The 17163-nt window shown below is 41.7% G+C and overlaps 1 protein-coding gene across 2 annotated transcripts in view; it reads left to right on the top strand.

The window, feature by feature from the left end:
* TBC1D30 (TBC1 domain family member 30) overlaps window positions 1-17163 on the top strand; it is a 104841-nt gene that overhangs the window by 1208 nt on the left and 86470 nt on the right. Inside the window, exon 2 of one of the 2 annotated variants that reach the window (XM_055579701.1) lies at window positions 9726-9781. Coding sequence is in view for 1 of the 2 variants with exons in the window: in XM_055579699.1 (XP_055435674.1) it covers window positions 16342-17122 (781 nt within the window). In the remaining variant the exon portion in view is untranslated. Of the gene's footprint in view, window positions 1-9725; window positions 9782-15295; window positions 17123-17163 lie in introns of those variants that run through there. The other variant, XM_055579699.1, reaches the window with a different exon arrangement.

Below are 17163 nucleotides of genomic sequence, written 5' to 3' on the forward strand. Positions count from 1 at the left end.
GAACAGTATGAAAAGGCAAAAAGATAGACTGAAAGATGAACTCCCCAGATTGGTAGGTGCCCAATATGCTACTGGAGATCAAGTGGAGCAATAACTCCAGAAAGAATGAAGAGATGGAGCCAAAGCAAAAACAACACCCAGTTGTGAATGGGACTGGTGATGGAAGCAGGGTTTGATGCTGTAAAGAGCAATATTGCATAGGAACCTGGAATGTTAGGTCCATGAATCAAGGCAAATTGGAATTGGTCAAACAGGAGATGACAAGAGTAAACATCAACATTCTAGGAATCAGTGAACTAAGATGGACTGGAATGGGTGAATTTAACTCAGATAACTATTATATCTACTACTGTGAGCAGGAATCCCTTAGAAGAAATTGAGTAGCCATCATAGTCAACAAGAGAGTCCGAAATGCAGTACTTGGTTGCAATCTCAAAAACGACAGAAAAATCTCTGTTCATTTCTAAGGCAAACCATTCAATATCATGGTAATCCAAGTCTATGCTCCAACCAGTAACGCTGAAGAAGCTGAAGTTGAATCCTTGCGTCAACAAAGGCTTATTGAAAGCTCTTATAGGTAAAATTGCTTTTAATATTTCCTGAAACTCATTTTAACTGTAAACCTGACTATACTATTCCTCAGCTGATACCGTGATTTCAAACCAACAGTTTCAGGATATTTTGACAGGCTAAATATCCCTTGATGGATTTTGGAATATTTACCCTAACATTCAATTGGTGAGTTTATGAAAGACCTCTTAGATGAAGTTGGAGGCTGTGTAATTAAGCAAAAATCAATACACTGCTTTATGGTTACCCAACTAAATATTAAGTAAACTTTGGGGGAAAATTCCATGAACCTAAGACTCCAGATATTTCTGTGATAGCTCTAGAACAGCTGCTACTCTGCCCAAGTCTAGGAAACGGAACTATCTGTGGCCTTGGAGGGTACATGTTTAGTGAGATAAGTCATACTGAGAAAGACAGATACTGTGTGGTATCATTTATATGTGGAATCTAAAAAAGAAAAACTAGTGAATATAACAATAGCAAAAGAAATATCCCTGGCAAGGTGAACAAGCCTTATTATCAACTGAGAATAGCAGGCTGTCGCTTCTGTTTCCTAACAGATAAAGTGTGTTTTTTCTAAGCTGAGCCCTCTGACTGGAAGTCTTCAAACTTGTGGAAGCTCTGTAGTAGTATAAGGTAAAAATAATTATGGAAGTGCTTAGGAATGTCATACATACAATCAGGCTTATGCAAAAGGTAATGTCCTTTGTTTTATTACTATTTTTAAAAAGTACAGAAGACAAGAGAATCTTTTAAAAATGAAGTAGAATATATAAAACAGATAACTAGGAAGGACCTACCATATAATACAGGAAACTCTTACTCAATACTCTGTAATGACCTATATGGGAAAAGAATCTAAAAGAGTGGATTTAACATATGCATAACTGATTCACTTTGCTGTATAGCAGAAACTAACACAACATTTTAAATCAGTCGGACACGACTGAGCGACTTCCCTTTCACTTTTCACTTCATGCATCGGAGAAGGAAATGGCAACCCACTCCAGTGTTCTTGCCTGGAGAATCCCAGGGACGGGGGAGCCTGGTGGGACGCCGTCTATGGGGTCGCACAGAGTCAGACACGACTGAAGCGACTTAGCAGCAGCAGCATACTCCAAAAAAGTTTTTTTTAAAGTGCTGTGAAAAAAGAGAATGCAGTAGGTTTCCACTGCAAGAGAGAATTGTGTTGGGAATCTGGTCAGAGTACTCCCCAGATGGCCAATGTATTGTGTTACAGCCTCAAGCTTGGCTAATTTTGCATCCTGATGGAAAAACTAACCCCTATGTATTCAGATTTCAAGGCTTCCAGTAAGACTTGCTGTGCAAATAAAAATAATCTATCTGCACTGATGCTCCAAATTGTAAAATTTTATCACTGTTTTTGTTTTGAAACTAGATTGTAAATTATTTGAGGCCAGAGATTGTATAATTAGACACAAGCTTTGTTCCAAATGTTAGGCTCATGCTGAAGATACACTCCCTCTTTCATGGAATTTGCAATTTAGTGGCAGAGAAATTTGGGACTTGCTAGGTGGTTCAGTGGTAAAGAATCCACCTTGCTAAGGCAGGAGATACAGGAGACTCGGATTTGATCCCTGGGTCGGGAAGATCCCCTGGAGAAGGAAATGGCAACTCACTGCAGTATTCTTGCTAGGAAAATCTCACAGACAGAGGAGTCTGTAGGGCTACAGTCCATAGGGTCACGACGAGTTGGATATGACTGAGCATGCATGTACAGGAGAGAAACACACAGTATAACAATCATAAAAGTATATAATTGCAAATAGGGAAACATGCTATGAAGGAAAAGTAGAATGTGATGAGCATTTAAGGGGGTAGTTTAGTTCAGTTGTCACTCAGTCGTGTCTGACTCTGCAGCCCCATGGACTGCAGCACACCAGGCTTCCCTGTCCATCACCAACTCCAGGAGCTTGCTCACACTCATGTCCATTGAGTCGGTGATGCCATCCAATCATCTCATCCTCTGTCGTCCCCTTCTCTTCCTGCCTTCAGTCTTTTCCAGCATCAGGGTCTTTTCATATGAGTCAGTTCTTCACATCAGGTGGCCAAAGTATTGGAGCTTCAGCTTCAGCATTAGTCCTTCCAATGAATATTCAGGACTGATTTCCTGTAGGATTGACTGGTTTGATCTCCTTCCAGTCCAAGGGACTCTCAAGAGTCTTCTCCAACACCACAGTTCAAAAGCATCAATTCCTTGGCACTCAGCTTTCTTTATAGTCCAACTCTCACATCCATACATGACTACTGGAAAAACCATAGCGTTGACTAGACGGACCTTTGTTAGCAAAGTAATATCTCTGCTTTTTAATACGCTGTCTAGGTTGGTCATAGCTTTTCTTCCAAGGAGCAAGCATCTTTTAATTTCATGTCTGCAGTCACTGTCTGCAGTGATTTTGGAGCCCCCCCAAAATAAAGTCTGTCACTGTTTCCATTGTTTCCCCACCTATTTGCTGTGAAGTGATGGGAGCATATGCGATGATCTTAATTTTTTGAATGGAGTTTTACTGATCTAACATACCCTGAGGAAGTAACTTTGAATGACAGTCTGAAGTTTAAAGAAGGTAATTTGTTAATAGAATAGTTGGTGGTAATATGCCTCCTAGGCTTCCCAGGTAGTCGTGTTAGTAGTAAAGAATCTGTCTGCCAATGCAGGAGGCAAAAGAAATGTTGGTTGATCCCTGGATTGGGAAGATCCCCTGGAGGAGGAAATGGCAACCTGGTCCAGTATTCTTGCCCGAAAAATTCCATGGACAGAGGAGCCTTGTGGGCTACAGTCCATGGTGTTTCAAAGAGTCGGACTCGAATGAGCGAGGGTGCCCACACACACACACACACACATGCACACACAGAGAAAGTCTCCTAGACATGGACTTCAGCATGTGCAAAGGCTCTAAGGATGTGCATTCAAATAACTTAAAGAAGCCATCATGGTTGCAGCTGAGGCAGAGAGGAGAGGGAGAGGTAGGCAGGGTCCAGACCCTATGTTAAAGATTTTGGTCTTTAGCCTAAGGCTAATGGGAAATCACTGGAAGAGCAGAGGAGAAAAATAGTCATACATACATTTTTATAAGATCCTTTTGGCTGTGGCATGGTGTACAGACTAGAAGAGGACAAGAATGCATAAAGGTAAATCAGTTAGATGGAGAAGATGATGATGACAGAGGCAAAAACAGATTTTATATGACCTGAAGCTTATATACAATTTGGGGGGCTCCTTAAGCAAAAGAATAGCAATTATAAATACAAAAGTTAGTATTTAGACTGAGAAAATAAATAAAGGGACTTCCCTGTAGCTCAGACAGTAAAGAATCTGCCTGCAATATAGGAGCCCCAGGTTTGATCCCTGGCTTGGGAAGATCCTCTGGAGAAGGGAATGGCAATCCACTTCAGTATCCTTGCCTGGAGAATCCCATGGACAGAGGCTGGCGGCCTACAGCGTGTCCCCTCATGGGGTCACGAAGAGTCAGACACAACTGAGCAACTAACACCAGACTGAGAAAAGAAATCGTAATACTATAAATTACTAAAAGTTGAAAAATATTAGGAATAATGCAAAAATTTTAAATAATGAAATATTTTATTAGTTAACTGTCAGACATTTCTCTCCAAGCTTTCCCCCCAATTTTTATGGAGTCTTTAAGTGACTCTTCATATGACAATGGTTTGTAATATTTTCTATAGAGATAATACAAAGATAATTTATTTTTTCTCTAGCATGGTAATCAGTATTTGTTTTTCATTAATACCTCAGAAAAAATCTTTTCATCTTCATAGTTTGTTGTTTGTGTGTGTATGTGTATGTGTGTATGAAATTTCAGAAGCTCCATCAAATATTTTACATGAGCATTTCAAATTTTCTTGCACAGTTACTAATCTTAGATATTCTTTGAATTGACAGCACTAATTTAGTGATCAGTGGACTCATTGTAATCACCTATTTTGAGTTTAGATCATCTTCATTGATATTAGTTTGAGGTCAAATCAGAAAAAAATTTAAATATTTTAAAATGAATTTATATGACTCCCTTCTCCTTACCAATTGATTATCAAATGATTCAAGAGCCTATTTATTAATTTGCAATTTGTCTCTTCCTCTTGATGAGTTACTGTCTTTGTTACGATCTGAAAAAAAATTATCACTACTCACTTCTCAGTGTCAAAATAATTTCGCTTGATTTTCTCACTCATCTTTATCACTTTGATTTCATATTCATTAATTTTTAATCTCAATTTTATCTCAATGCTTTAAATCAATAAATCTAAGGATGATGAAAGAAGGTACCTACTATTATATATATCCACATCAGGAGTCTATAATTTATCAGTTGTTTCATTGAAGCATTCCAAAATATCTTTCTAAAATTGCAATTAAAATGTTATATTTGAGTTTTACCAATGGGTTGAATAATGTTATTACAGCTCCTGGGTATTCTGGTTTGTCTTTTATCATTGCAAATACACTTTAGAGTCCATTTTCGTTGAGTCTTATGTTGTAAGGGTTGAAAACCTTTGTAAAGCACAGACCTTTTACTATACTTAGACTCTTCAAAGAAAAAATCCCAATGGTACATGTGTTTAAAATATTCCATATAGTAGTTGAACCTGAAAATAAAATACACAGCTGTTTCACATTATTGAAGTAGTTAACAATGTCGAGTACTTTGAAGGCAACCTTTCCTTTCACAAAAATAAGCTAATGAGTTTTGCATGGCTCCTGTTCTGTAGTTGTATTTAAAGAGCCTGCAGCCTTTTGGCTTAATCGTGGTAATAGCTGTGCTGACATATGACTGATTGTAAATGTTGCTCAATTGCATGTTAAAATAGCCCAAATCTTGTTTCACTTTGAAGTTTCATAAATGTTTTCAGTTGGCTAAAAAAATTAAAAATTATTAATAGGGTTTCCTATTAGAAGCGACCCCATGGACTGTAGCCTACCAAGCTCCTCTGTCCATGGGATTTTCCAGGCAATAGTCCTAGAGTGGATTGCCATTTCCTTCTCCAGGGGATCTTCCCAACCCAGGGATCGAACCCGGGTCTCCCGCATTGTAGACAGACGCTTTACCGTCTGAGCCACCAGGGAAGTCTATTAGAAGAGTAGTGCACAATAATTGACAACTGATCAGTATTTGTCACATCCTGAACAGAATATGTAATATTATTTGGTGTCTGGTTATGAATTTGACTTACCACTTTAAAAAACAAAACTATTTATTTATTTTTGCTGTTAGCTCTTAGTTGTGGCACATAGGCTTCATCGCCCCACGGCATGTGGGTTCCTAGTTCCCCCAACAGGTATTCAACCCTTGTCCCCTGCATCAGAGGGTAGAATTTTATTCTTTTATTTACTTATTTATTTATTGGCTGTGCTGGGTCTTCGTTGCCACGTGGGCTTTTCTCTAGTTGTGGTGAGTGGGGGCTATTTTCTAGTTGCTGTGTGGTGGCTTTTCAATGCAGTGACTTCTCTTTTTGCTGAGCACAGGCTTTAGGGTGTGTGGGCCTCAGTAGCTGCAGCTCAATGGCTCAGTAATTGTGATTCCCAGGCTCTAAAGCACAGGCTTAATACCTGTGGCACATGGGCTCAGTTGCACGGTGGCATGTGGGATCTTCCTGGACCAGGGATAGATCCCATGTCTTTTGCATTAGCAGGTAGATTCTTTACCACTGAGCCACCAGGGAAGCCTTGGAAGGCAGATTCTTAACCACTGGACCACTAGGAAGTCCCATGACTTACCACTTTTAAGAAAGCATTTTCCCATCACTTCAATTAATTTTTCATAAATTATTTTGATAAAACAGTCATACTTATTCATTTTGTCATTTTCCCCAAGAGTTTAAACCAAAATGTATAAAATCCAGCTACTGAAAAATTACCATAAAATTTTTTAGGTACAACACCATCTTTTATCATAACCTGTTTCACTTTTAATAACCTCAAAATTCTAGCCTCTGGCCATGAAAGAGAAAGAGGGCCAGATTAACCCTCCTGCTCTGAACAAGTAGAAAACAGGACAAAATGTGTATTTTCACACAATGGACAAGAGTCAGTGCAAGATTGTATTCTATGTGTGAAGGAAAATAAACAATTGCCCCAGTTTTCAATGGGGAGGCACATTCTGAACCAGGGAGCCAGAAAAGGGATAACATGTAGAATAAAGTTGAATTGAAAGGAGAAAGGTTCAGTTGAGGGGGGCTGAAATAGCTAGAACTTGGAGCAACATTCCAAAGAGGAGGAAGCTATGTAGGTGCTGCTGCTGCTGCTGCTAAGTCGCTTCAGTCGTGTCCAACTCTGCGTGACCCCATAGACGGCAGCCCACCAGGCTCCGCCGTCCCTGGGATTCTCCAGGCAAGAACACTGGAGTGGGCTGCCATTTCCTTCTCCAATGCATGAAAGTGAAAAGTGAAAGGGAAGTCGCTCAGTCGTGTCTGACTCTTAGTGACCCCATGGACTGCAGCCCACCAGGCTCCTCCATTCATGGGATTTTCCAGGCAAGAGTACTGGAGTGGGGTGCCATTGCCTTTTCTGTATGTAGGTGCAAAGATATATAAATCTGCAAAGATATCCTTGTGAGACTTTGTTGAACACTAAGATGTGCATGCCTTGGGTGAAGGCAGTACAACCTAAGGCAATGAATGACCAAGGAGATGTAATAATTCTGAGAGGAGCTGGAAATGTTTGCAATCCAACCATCCAGAAGGGAAAGTCTTTCTTGATCACAAGGAGCATTCAGTGGAGAACACAGAAAGGTTACACTTTTGGAACAGAGCTAAACTATCATGAATGAAAAAGTACTGTATGCCTACAATAAGGAAGTTAGAATACAAGTCTCAAAATACCAACCTGATCTGCAAGAAACAACTTGTGTGCCAACACAAGGCCCCATACTCTTTAAGGGAAGGCTACAAAATCTAGACACAAAATATAAAATTTACAATGGCCTAGATCCAATAAAAAATAACTACTACACAGGGCCCCTCAAAAGGAGAATGTGACCCATAACCAAAAGAAAAATCAGTTAGTAAAAAGAGATAATAAATGACAAGATGAATAAATTAGCCCATCAGGGTGTTAAAACACCTATTATAACCATATGTCATAATAGAGTTTAAACAGATCTGGGCAGCCTGTAGAACATCTATCCATCCATTACATTGATGATATCATGTTGATCAGGTAAGATGAACAAGAGGCAGATAACAGGCTGGAATCTTTCATGTGACAGAGCTCCTGAGGATAGGAGAGAGACCCTATGAAAATTCAGGGACTTGGCACTCAGTAAAGGATCTTAAGAGTCCAGGGTTGTGTCAGGACATTGCCTCCAAAGTAAAAACAAATCACTGCTTCTTCCACTTCTTGCTGAAAAAAAAAAGGAGGGGAGGCACATTGCTTGGTAGGCCTTTTGGTATTCATACACAACCCATTCTATCTAGGAGTATTACGCTAGCCCGTATGCAGGGTGACAGGAAAGGATACCAGATTTGGGTAGAGGCTGGAGCAGATAGGGCTTCCCAGGTGGCACAGCAGTAAAGAATCCACCTACGGATGCAGGAGATGCAAGAGACTTGGGTTCAATCTCTGGTCAGGAAGATCCCCTGGAATAGGAAATGGCAACCCACTCCAGTATTCTAGCCTGGAAAATCCCATGGAAAGAGGAGCCTGGCAGTTTTCCATCCATGGGGTCACAAAGAGTCGGACATGACTGAGTGGCTGGAGCATACACGCTGGAGCAGAAAAGCACTCTGTAGCAGACACGGCTGCTAACACAATCTGTGGGGCTTTTTGTTAAAATAACAGGAAAAAAGTGCCACTGAGGATGATAAGATACAAAGATTTTCATTAAGAAATATTGAATTGCTCACAAAATACAATAGGGGTTATAGTGATACATGAATAAATAACACTAATCTTACAAACAGCAAAAATTTTTTTGGTGTTATAATTTATATAATACAATAAGTAATACTTTATTAATGTGATATCTTGATAGATGATATAATTTTTCTGGCTTGCTTCCCTACAAATTCATTTCATAGGCCTTCAAAATGTGTATTTTTAACAATGTCATTTTTCAATTGATATAACTAAAAGCAATCTCAGTGGCTCTGAGCAAATGCCTGAATTGCAAATAATTTTTGATAATTTTTAATTTTAAGAAGGATATTTCTTCTAATATAACTGATACTGGAGCTTTTAAGGGTACTCTATAGAGTGTATAACAGTGGTATAAATTTTTGACAGATTATTTCAAAACAAATTTTAGCACAGGTAGAGCTAATGACTGTGGAATAATTTTTATAAAAACACTTAATTATTTCTACAGATCAGTTTTATTTAGATATGAATTTAATTTTAAATGTAAATCATACATTTTTATAATTTTGCAATTGTAAAGTTCTAACTGGTGTAATAGTTACATTGTAATATTTCCTCTGACATTTCCTGTGACTTGTGAAGGGTATACAAGAAACCTCAGGTGGCTTCAGGTTTTTATGTAAGTGCCTGTATATGCATTTTACCACTGTACCTTCAATTATAAGAAAAAAGTAAAATTTTAAGTTGTTTTCATCATTAATAACTAATTTATCCAGAGCTACATATGAAAATAGTGTTCTTTTCCATCCAGTGCAATGATCTTTTAAAAAAATTAATTAGTTAATAAACTATTTTTGTCTGCTATGGGTCTTTGTTGCTGCATGTGGGCTTTCCCTAGCTGCAGCAAGCAGGGGCTACTCTAGTCGCGGTGAATGGGCTTCTGTTTATGGTGCGCTGCCTTCTCATTGCAGTGGCCTCTCTTGTGGAACACGGGCTCTAGGCACATGAACTTCAGCAGTTGTGGCGCAGTTGCTCAATGACATGTGGACTCTTCCCTGACCAAGGATTTCAGGGACCTGTGTCCCCTGCACTGGCAGGCAGATTCTTGCACCACCAGGGAAGTCTCCATGCAATGATCTTTAAATTTAATTTCGATCTAAGCTCGTGGATATTTGATTTGCCACATTGTAGAAGTTTTCTAAACCAGAGACTCTAAACTCTTTGAAGAAGTCTAATAATTTTCTGATATGCTTCATTTCGATATCCACATGTGTGCTTTTATTTTATAGTGATTTACTGACAAAGTGTGTTGCCTTGAAAGCTGGCAGTTCCTGTCCTGGATCTCAAGACGTCTGTGCAAACATCGTTGGGGAACAGGTGGGCAAGCTCTACCCTTACAGTAGGTCTCAGTATCAGTTTTAAGTAGAAAATCTTCCTTTTCTCCCGCTGCTGGCTGCTGCTTTTCCACTGTTCTCTCCACTGTTGCTGCCACCAGCCTGTGCTCTGGTCTCTGCCTGTTCATCTGGGGGCCCTGAGGCTCTCTGGCCTGCCTGGAGACGGGGTATGACACTTTCTTCTTGGTGCTTGGCTACTGCCTTCTCTACCCCCAATCCTGGTTTATCTCCACTGTTGATGCACATCTTCCATTGTCCCATGGGACTTCACTTACAAAACACAAGTTCAAAGAAAATATTTTTAGTAATTTCAAGTTGATGACAACAAAATGTTAAACCAAGCCTGGGGACTTGCTGATAAGGCAGATCTGTACAACTGCAGAGGTCATATCTTGCAGTCTTTCCTGGTGGCAGTTCCAACTCGTGGTGCACATAGCCCTTGTGTTTGGGCCATACATTCTGGCAGATGCTATGGTACTCCAGGTATCAGTGATGAGGAAAGATGCAATGTGAAGCACACTCCAATAGGAAGATCACAATGCAGACTCCTGGGACTTTGGAGCAAAGTTATGCTACCTATAGCAGGAATTACACATCTTTTGAAAAACAGCTCCTAATGTACTGAAATGGGACTCTTGGCCATGAGGCACTAAATGATGATGCTTCCTGAGCTATCCATCACCATTGGGGTTCTCTAGGATCCTCAAGTCATAGAGTTGGTCAGCATCAGCAGTAGTTCTGCTGCTGTGCTGTGCTTAGTTTCTCAGTCACGTCCAGCTCTTTGCAACCCCGTGGACTGTAGCCCGCCAGGCTCCTCTGTCCATGAGATTCTCTAGGCAAGAATACTGGAGTGGGTTGCCATGCTGTCCTCCAGCAGCTCTTCCCAACCCAGGGATTGAACCCAGGTCTCCCACATTGCAGGTGGATTCTGTACCGATTGAGTCACCAGGGAAGCCTCAGCAGTAGTTCTACATAAGATGAAATGGTACATCTCGAACCAAGCATGAATAAGAGCACAAACAAGTGCATGAAGAGATAGTGCAGACTTCCATATCACTCATTATGGTTACCCTGTACTCCTATCTCGGCTCACACCTGTGGGACTAAAGATCAGCTGAAAGAGGAGGAGAAAGCATGAGCTTGGTTTAAGGATAAAACAGCTTGGTATACGGGTGGGTGATGGTTGCGTTACAGCCTCACTTGGGCTTGGCCTTGAATGACAGTGGTGAGAGAAAACCTTTTAATGAGCAGAGCTTTGGGTGGTGCACCTGACCATCCAGTTTATGTAGAAAGAAGTGATCTGAAGTTAGAATATTCATGGACTCAATGGCAATGATGAATGGCCTCTGCAGGCTGTTCATCACATTGGGAGGAAAATGACTGGGAGATTGGAGAAGGGGAGGTCTGGGGTGGAGGCAAAGGGATAGACGTGTAGGAACAGGCTCAAAGTGTGAAGATCTTTGTATGATGTGTTTACATCCATCAGAAAGCATTCATGTGAGGCACGAAGCAAGGATTTAGACAAAGCAGTTTAGGCAAATGATGTTAGTCGGCCTTTGTCAGTGACTACCTAAGTGCTGGCCCAATAGACATCTCATTTTCAAGGAATGTCACTTAAATATGGGTGAGAGATGAGAGATTCAGTTCCCAGCTGATAGGCATTGAGCAGTCACATTTTTTTTTTTTAACTATTGTAGAGGGGAGGTTATAGTCTGTCACTTTGAAATATAGTATAATAATTTTTCAACACTAGTCAAATGAGATCTCCAAAGTTCCTCTAAGCACTCAGATTTTATGACTTAAATGTCTTTCTACTGTCTACTATGTATGGACTCTTGAGAGTCCCTTGGACTGCAAGGAGATCCAACCAGTCCATTCTGAAGGAGATCAGCCCTGGGATTTCTTTGGAAGGAATGATGCTAAAGCTGAAACTCCAGTACTTTGGCCACCTCATGCAAAGAGTTGACTCATTGGAAAAGACTCTGATGCTGGGAGGGATTGGGGGCAAGAGGAGAAGGGGACGACAGAGGATGAGATGGCTGGATGGCATCACTGACTCAATGGACGTGAGTCTGAGTGAACTCCGGGAGTTGGTGATGGACAGGGAGGCCTGGCGTGCTGCGATTCATGGGGTCGCAAAAAGTCGGACACGACTGAGCGACTGATCTGATCTGATGTATTACTATGTATTTCCCAAGGTGTCTGTCTAAGGCTTGGTGGCTTTGTAAAGTATGAAATCCTCTTTTTATCTCTTATCTCAGCTTTTTGGATTGAAAAATATGATTCTTCATGTATAGTTATTAAATTGAAAACAGAAATTGTATTCCACTCCAAGGATATAAATAAATTGTAATCAGCAATTAATTTTGAGCAAGAGTGAACTTCCATGAGAAGTTGAAACCTGGCAATGACCCTGTACATTTCTCTTGTGACTCAAAAATGAGTAATCCCTGAAGGATTAGAGTAAAAGGTTAACTGCTAGATTCTACAAATCAGCCATTCTAAGAATCATCATAATTTTCATCATAGCAATTTAGTCTTTGTGTGGTGTGTTTGCATATGCTGAAAAAAATTATCAAGATATCAAAAATGTTGAGAGTCTTGTTAAGGTAGTTTTAAATGACAGGTGAACAGAAGGTTATTGGCAAGACTGTGATATAGGTTTGGAAATAATTTAACTGTTCATAGTCTGTATCTTGTACACAGATTTATATAAATCACATTCTATAGATTATAGTAAATTACACTTAACTTTGAGATAGATGCTTCTTCAGTTCAGTTCAGTTCAGTTGCTCAGTCGTGTCCGACTCTTTGTGACCCCATGAATCACAGCACGCCAGGCCTCCCTGTCTATCACCAACTCCCGGAGTTTACCCAAACTCATGTCCATTGAGTCAGTGATGCCATCCAGCCATCTCATCCTCTGTCGTCCCCTTCTCCTCCTGCCCCCAATCCCTCCCAGCATCAGGGTCCTTTCCAATGAGTCAACTCTTCGCACGAGGTGGTCAAAGTATTGGAGTTTAAGCATCAGTCTTTCCAATGAACACCCAGGACTGATCTCCTTTAGGATGGACTCGTTGGATTTCCTTGCAGTCCAAGGGACTCTCAAGAGTCTTCTCCAACACCACAGTTCAAAATGCTTCTAAGCTTCTTGTAAATATAATGCAATACTAGGCCTTATATCTGGTAAAAATAATTAATATAATTATTTAAATATTAAAACTAAAGTTCCAAACAAATTAAAATGCTAATTATTATTAGTAACATAGTCAACCATAGTAAATTTAATTTAATCTATTAATTAGTCATGATCAGTTTGAAATCATATTCTATCTAGCCAGTGGTTCTCTCTCATATCCAATTAGTTGACTTCAGACCTTTAGGGAACTCATTGCGGGCCTTTCTATCACTGGGAAAGCAGAAAGGCAGGGTACAAAAATGGACTGCTTTCATCAATACCTCTTCTAGGATTCTGTTTAATGGAATTCACTTTTTTTAGGAAAGCAGATAATTGGTTGACCTTTTCTCTAGTTTCATGTTATTCATTCAGTTAATTAATTCAAAACCTATTTATTGAGTACATATAATGCACTGGCATCTGTTCCAAGTGGTGGCCATACTTCTGAACAAAGGAGACAAAACTGTCTGCTTTCAAGAGCTTATAATTTACTAGCAGAAGAGAGAGAATAAAATTAATCCATCAATGTTATATGTTGGAAGGTGGTGAGTGCTATGGAAAAAAGAGAACAAAGAGGGGGAAAAAGGGAATACTGACGGGTAGAGAGCTGCAATTTTAAATGCAGCAGTTAGGAAGGATTCACGGAGAAGATGATATTTAAACAGAAACCTGACCTGGTGAGAGAAGAGTCATGTGGATATCTGGGCCAAGATCATTCCAACAAGAGCAAGGAGCTTGAATCTACTTTCCTTGTTAGTTTTTATTTTGCCAGTTTTCTCTCCTCAGGAACAGGAGATGATTTTGAAGTTCTGATTCATTTAGAAATGTTGACTGTCAGTGACATACTGTGTTCCTGGCCTCTTTCACCATCCCTTTCAGCCCACTTTGAGTTTCTTTATAGGTCCTGATAGTGATACCCCAGATGTGAAACTGTGCTGAAGACTACTAGTTATCACTTCCCTTACTAGGTGGAGATAGAGAGAAAGGGCTGGGAAAGAGATAGAGAGAAAGGGCTGGGAAATCAGCTAAGAAAGAAATTCAGTTTCAGTGTTTCTCTTTCTTAAGTCTTGCTTGTTGCAATGTTCGACATCTGAAGGAACAATTTCAGGACTCAAATGCCATGCTGGAGACAACAGGGAAAAAAACCCTCAAAAAACAAAAATAGCAACAAAATAACAAATAATTCCATTCCTTCTATTGTATACATTTTAAAGTTAAATGGATATAGTAGTAGTTAATACAGTTAGAAAACCAAAAAATACTATTTCTAGTGTAATTTTAAATTCTGGATACATTAAAGTTATAAAACTTCTGCTTCCCTTATAATTAATTCCAGTTTCTAAAAGTCTTATTGCTTTCACTCTATGTTTACATATATTTTGGTGGCGGTCCAAAGGACATGGGGTTTCTACAGGCTCTATTATGCAAGTGCCTTGGAAAGTAAAAAGTGTACTCAACAAACATGAAACACCCTCATTGTTTGCCAGGTACGTTGTTCCTTTAAAAAATTTGCAAGTATTTAACAGCATTAGTTCAGTTCAGTCACTCAGTTGTGTCCGACTCTTTGTGACACCATGGACTGCAGCATACCAGGCCTCCCTGTCCATCACCAACTCCCAGAGCTTGCTCACACCCTTGTCCATCAAGTCAGTGATGCCATTCACCCATCTCATCCTCTGTCATCCCCTTCTTCTCCGTCCTTCAATCTTTCCCAGCATCAAGGTCTTTTCCAATGAGTTGGTTCTTCGCATCAGGTGACCAAAGTACTGGAGTTTCAGCTTCAGCATCAGTCCTTCCAATGAATATTTAGGACTGACTTTCTTTAGGATGGACCCGTTGGAGCTCCTTCAGTCCAAGGGACTCTCAAGAGTCTTCTCCAACACCACAGTTCAAAAGCATCAATTCTTTGGCACTCAGCTTTCTTTATAGTCCAACTCTCACATCTATACACGACTACTGGAAAAACCATAGCTTTGACTAGACGAATCTTTGAGGGCAAAGTAATGTCTCTGCTTTTTAATATGCTGTCTAGGTGGGTCATAGCTTTTCTTCTAAGGAGCAAGCGTCTTTTAATTTCATGGCTGCAGTCACCATCTGCAGTGATTTTGGAACCCAAGACAATAAAGTCTGTCACTGTTTCCATTGTTTCCCCATCTATTTGACATGAAGTGATGGAACCGGATACCATGGTCTTAGTTTTCTGAATGTTGAGTTTTAAGCCAACTTTTTCACTCTCCTCTTTCACTTTCATCAAGAGGCTCTTTAGTTCTTCTTCGCTTTCTGCCATAAGGGTGGTGTCATCTGAGGTAATATAGTAGTATCAGGAGATAGACAAATACATACTTACCCATAACGAAATATGTATTCATCCATAATGAAAGCCAGACACTTTAAGTTTTAAGGAAAATTCACTTGACTCTTTGGGAATGGCCAGTTATTCAGCATCTCTGTGCTTCAGTTCTCTCATCTGAAAAGTGAGGGGAAGAACAAATAGTTCTTACCCTTCTAACTATATGGTAACATATATGAATTAGTCTTTCTGTGGTGATCATTTTGCAACATGTACAAATGTCAAATCATTTTATGTTGTATCCCTGAAACTAATATAATGTTATATGTCAAGCTGGGGATTTCCCTGGTGGTCCAGTAGTGAAGATTCTGGGTTTCCAAAGCAGGCAGTGAGGGTTTGATCTCTGTTCAGGGAACTAAGATCCCACATGCTGCCCAGTGCGGGCTTTCCATCCCCCAAAATGTGCTTACTCCTTAATTGGGTTAAAGTGAGAATTAAATGGGAAGATTCATGCAAAGAAGGCAGAACAGGCCCTGGCACACGAAAACATTGCCAATAATTAATAAGTCACAAAAATATCTACAGTGGAGGGGCATCCAATTCTTCCATTGAGGTCTAGGGTATCGTGTAAACTTTTTATTTTACTGATAGAATCAGCTGCGTCAATTTATTAGTTTTGTCTTCTGGTAACATTTATTAAATCCCCATTCTGTTAGGTCTTGTGCCAGAGATTTAGTTGATCTTAATCTAGGTGAAAGAATCTTTATTAATCTTAATTCTTTCACCGAAGGAAAAAAGTTTACAGCGTTATTAAATCTCAAGTACATGCCAGATCTTCGGAAAGATTAGTGTCAGAATCTAAACTTAAGAAACGCCTTTGTGCTGTGCTTAGTCGCTCAGTTGTGTCCGACTCAGGTGGGAAGGTGAGAAGGGCTGGCTTTGAGAAGGAGTATGTGAAGGAGGGAGCTCCCGGCCTCGGCCTATTGCTGGGTGTTTGAAACTCTCCCAGGCACCTTTTCCTCCTGGTGGCTGAATAGGATGCAAGAGTTGCCCTCTTTTTGAGTTAATCACTTACATGCAAGTGAAGGCGGCAGCAGCCAGAGCGCCCTTCCCCCTCCGGGCTAAGGGCTTCATCCTGATACGTTCTGGCCACATCCTGCTCCTTGGCTCTCTTGAGATAGTGCTCCCGGGCTCAGGCGGGCCTCCACTGCGGCAGGTGAACCCAGGTATCCACTGGTGTGGCCGTCCCCCCGCTCCTCCCAGCCCGGGGCCAAGGAGCTGCGGCCCGGGTTCCGGCCCCGGGGAGGTCGGGCACCGGGGGATCCGGAGCCCGCTGGCGCCGCGCCCGGCCCAGGACACCGGCTGCGGGGCCGAGGCCGCGCCTCCTCCCGGAACTGGCTGGCGCGGCACCGCGGGAGGAGCGGCGGGAGCCGGGCCGGGGGCCATGGAGGTCCTGCCCGCCGGTGGGGGCCGGACGGGGCGCCCGCAGCCCGAGGCGAGGCCGGAGGACTCGGGGCGCGGAGTTCCCCCGGCGGAGCGAGCGCAGGGCTCCCGGGACTCCTGGGAGGGCGAGGAGGACCCGGAGCCTGGCGAGCCACGAGGCAGCCGCACGGCGTCCCTGGTGAGCGGGCTGCTCACCGAGCTGTACAGCTGCACCGAAGAGGAGGAGGCGGTCGGTGGGGGCCGGGGGCCTCGGGGCCGCCAGCGGCGCCGAGACAGCCTCGACAGCTCCACCGAGGCCTCCGGCTCCGACGTGTTCCTTGGCGGTCGCGGCGGCGCCGGCGACTCCCGCGTACTGCAGGAGCTGCAGGAGCGGCCGAGCCCGCGGCACCAGATGCAGTACCTGCGGCAGAAAGGTGAGGGCCGGGGCGGGTGGGGGTGTCCGGGGAGCGTCCTT

This window comes from Bubalus kerabau, chromosome 1 (genome assembly GCF_029407905.1).
Source record: "Bubalus kerabau isolate K-KA32 ecotype Philippines breed swamp buffalo chromosome 1, PCC_UOA_SB_1v2, whole genome shotgun sequence".
Classification (NCBI taxonomy): domain Eukaryota; kingdom Metazoa; phylum Chordata; class Mammalia; order Artiodactyla; family Bovidae; genus Bubalus; species Bubalus kerabau.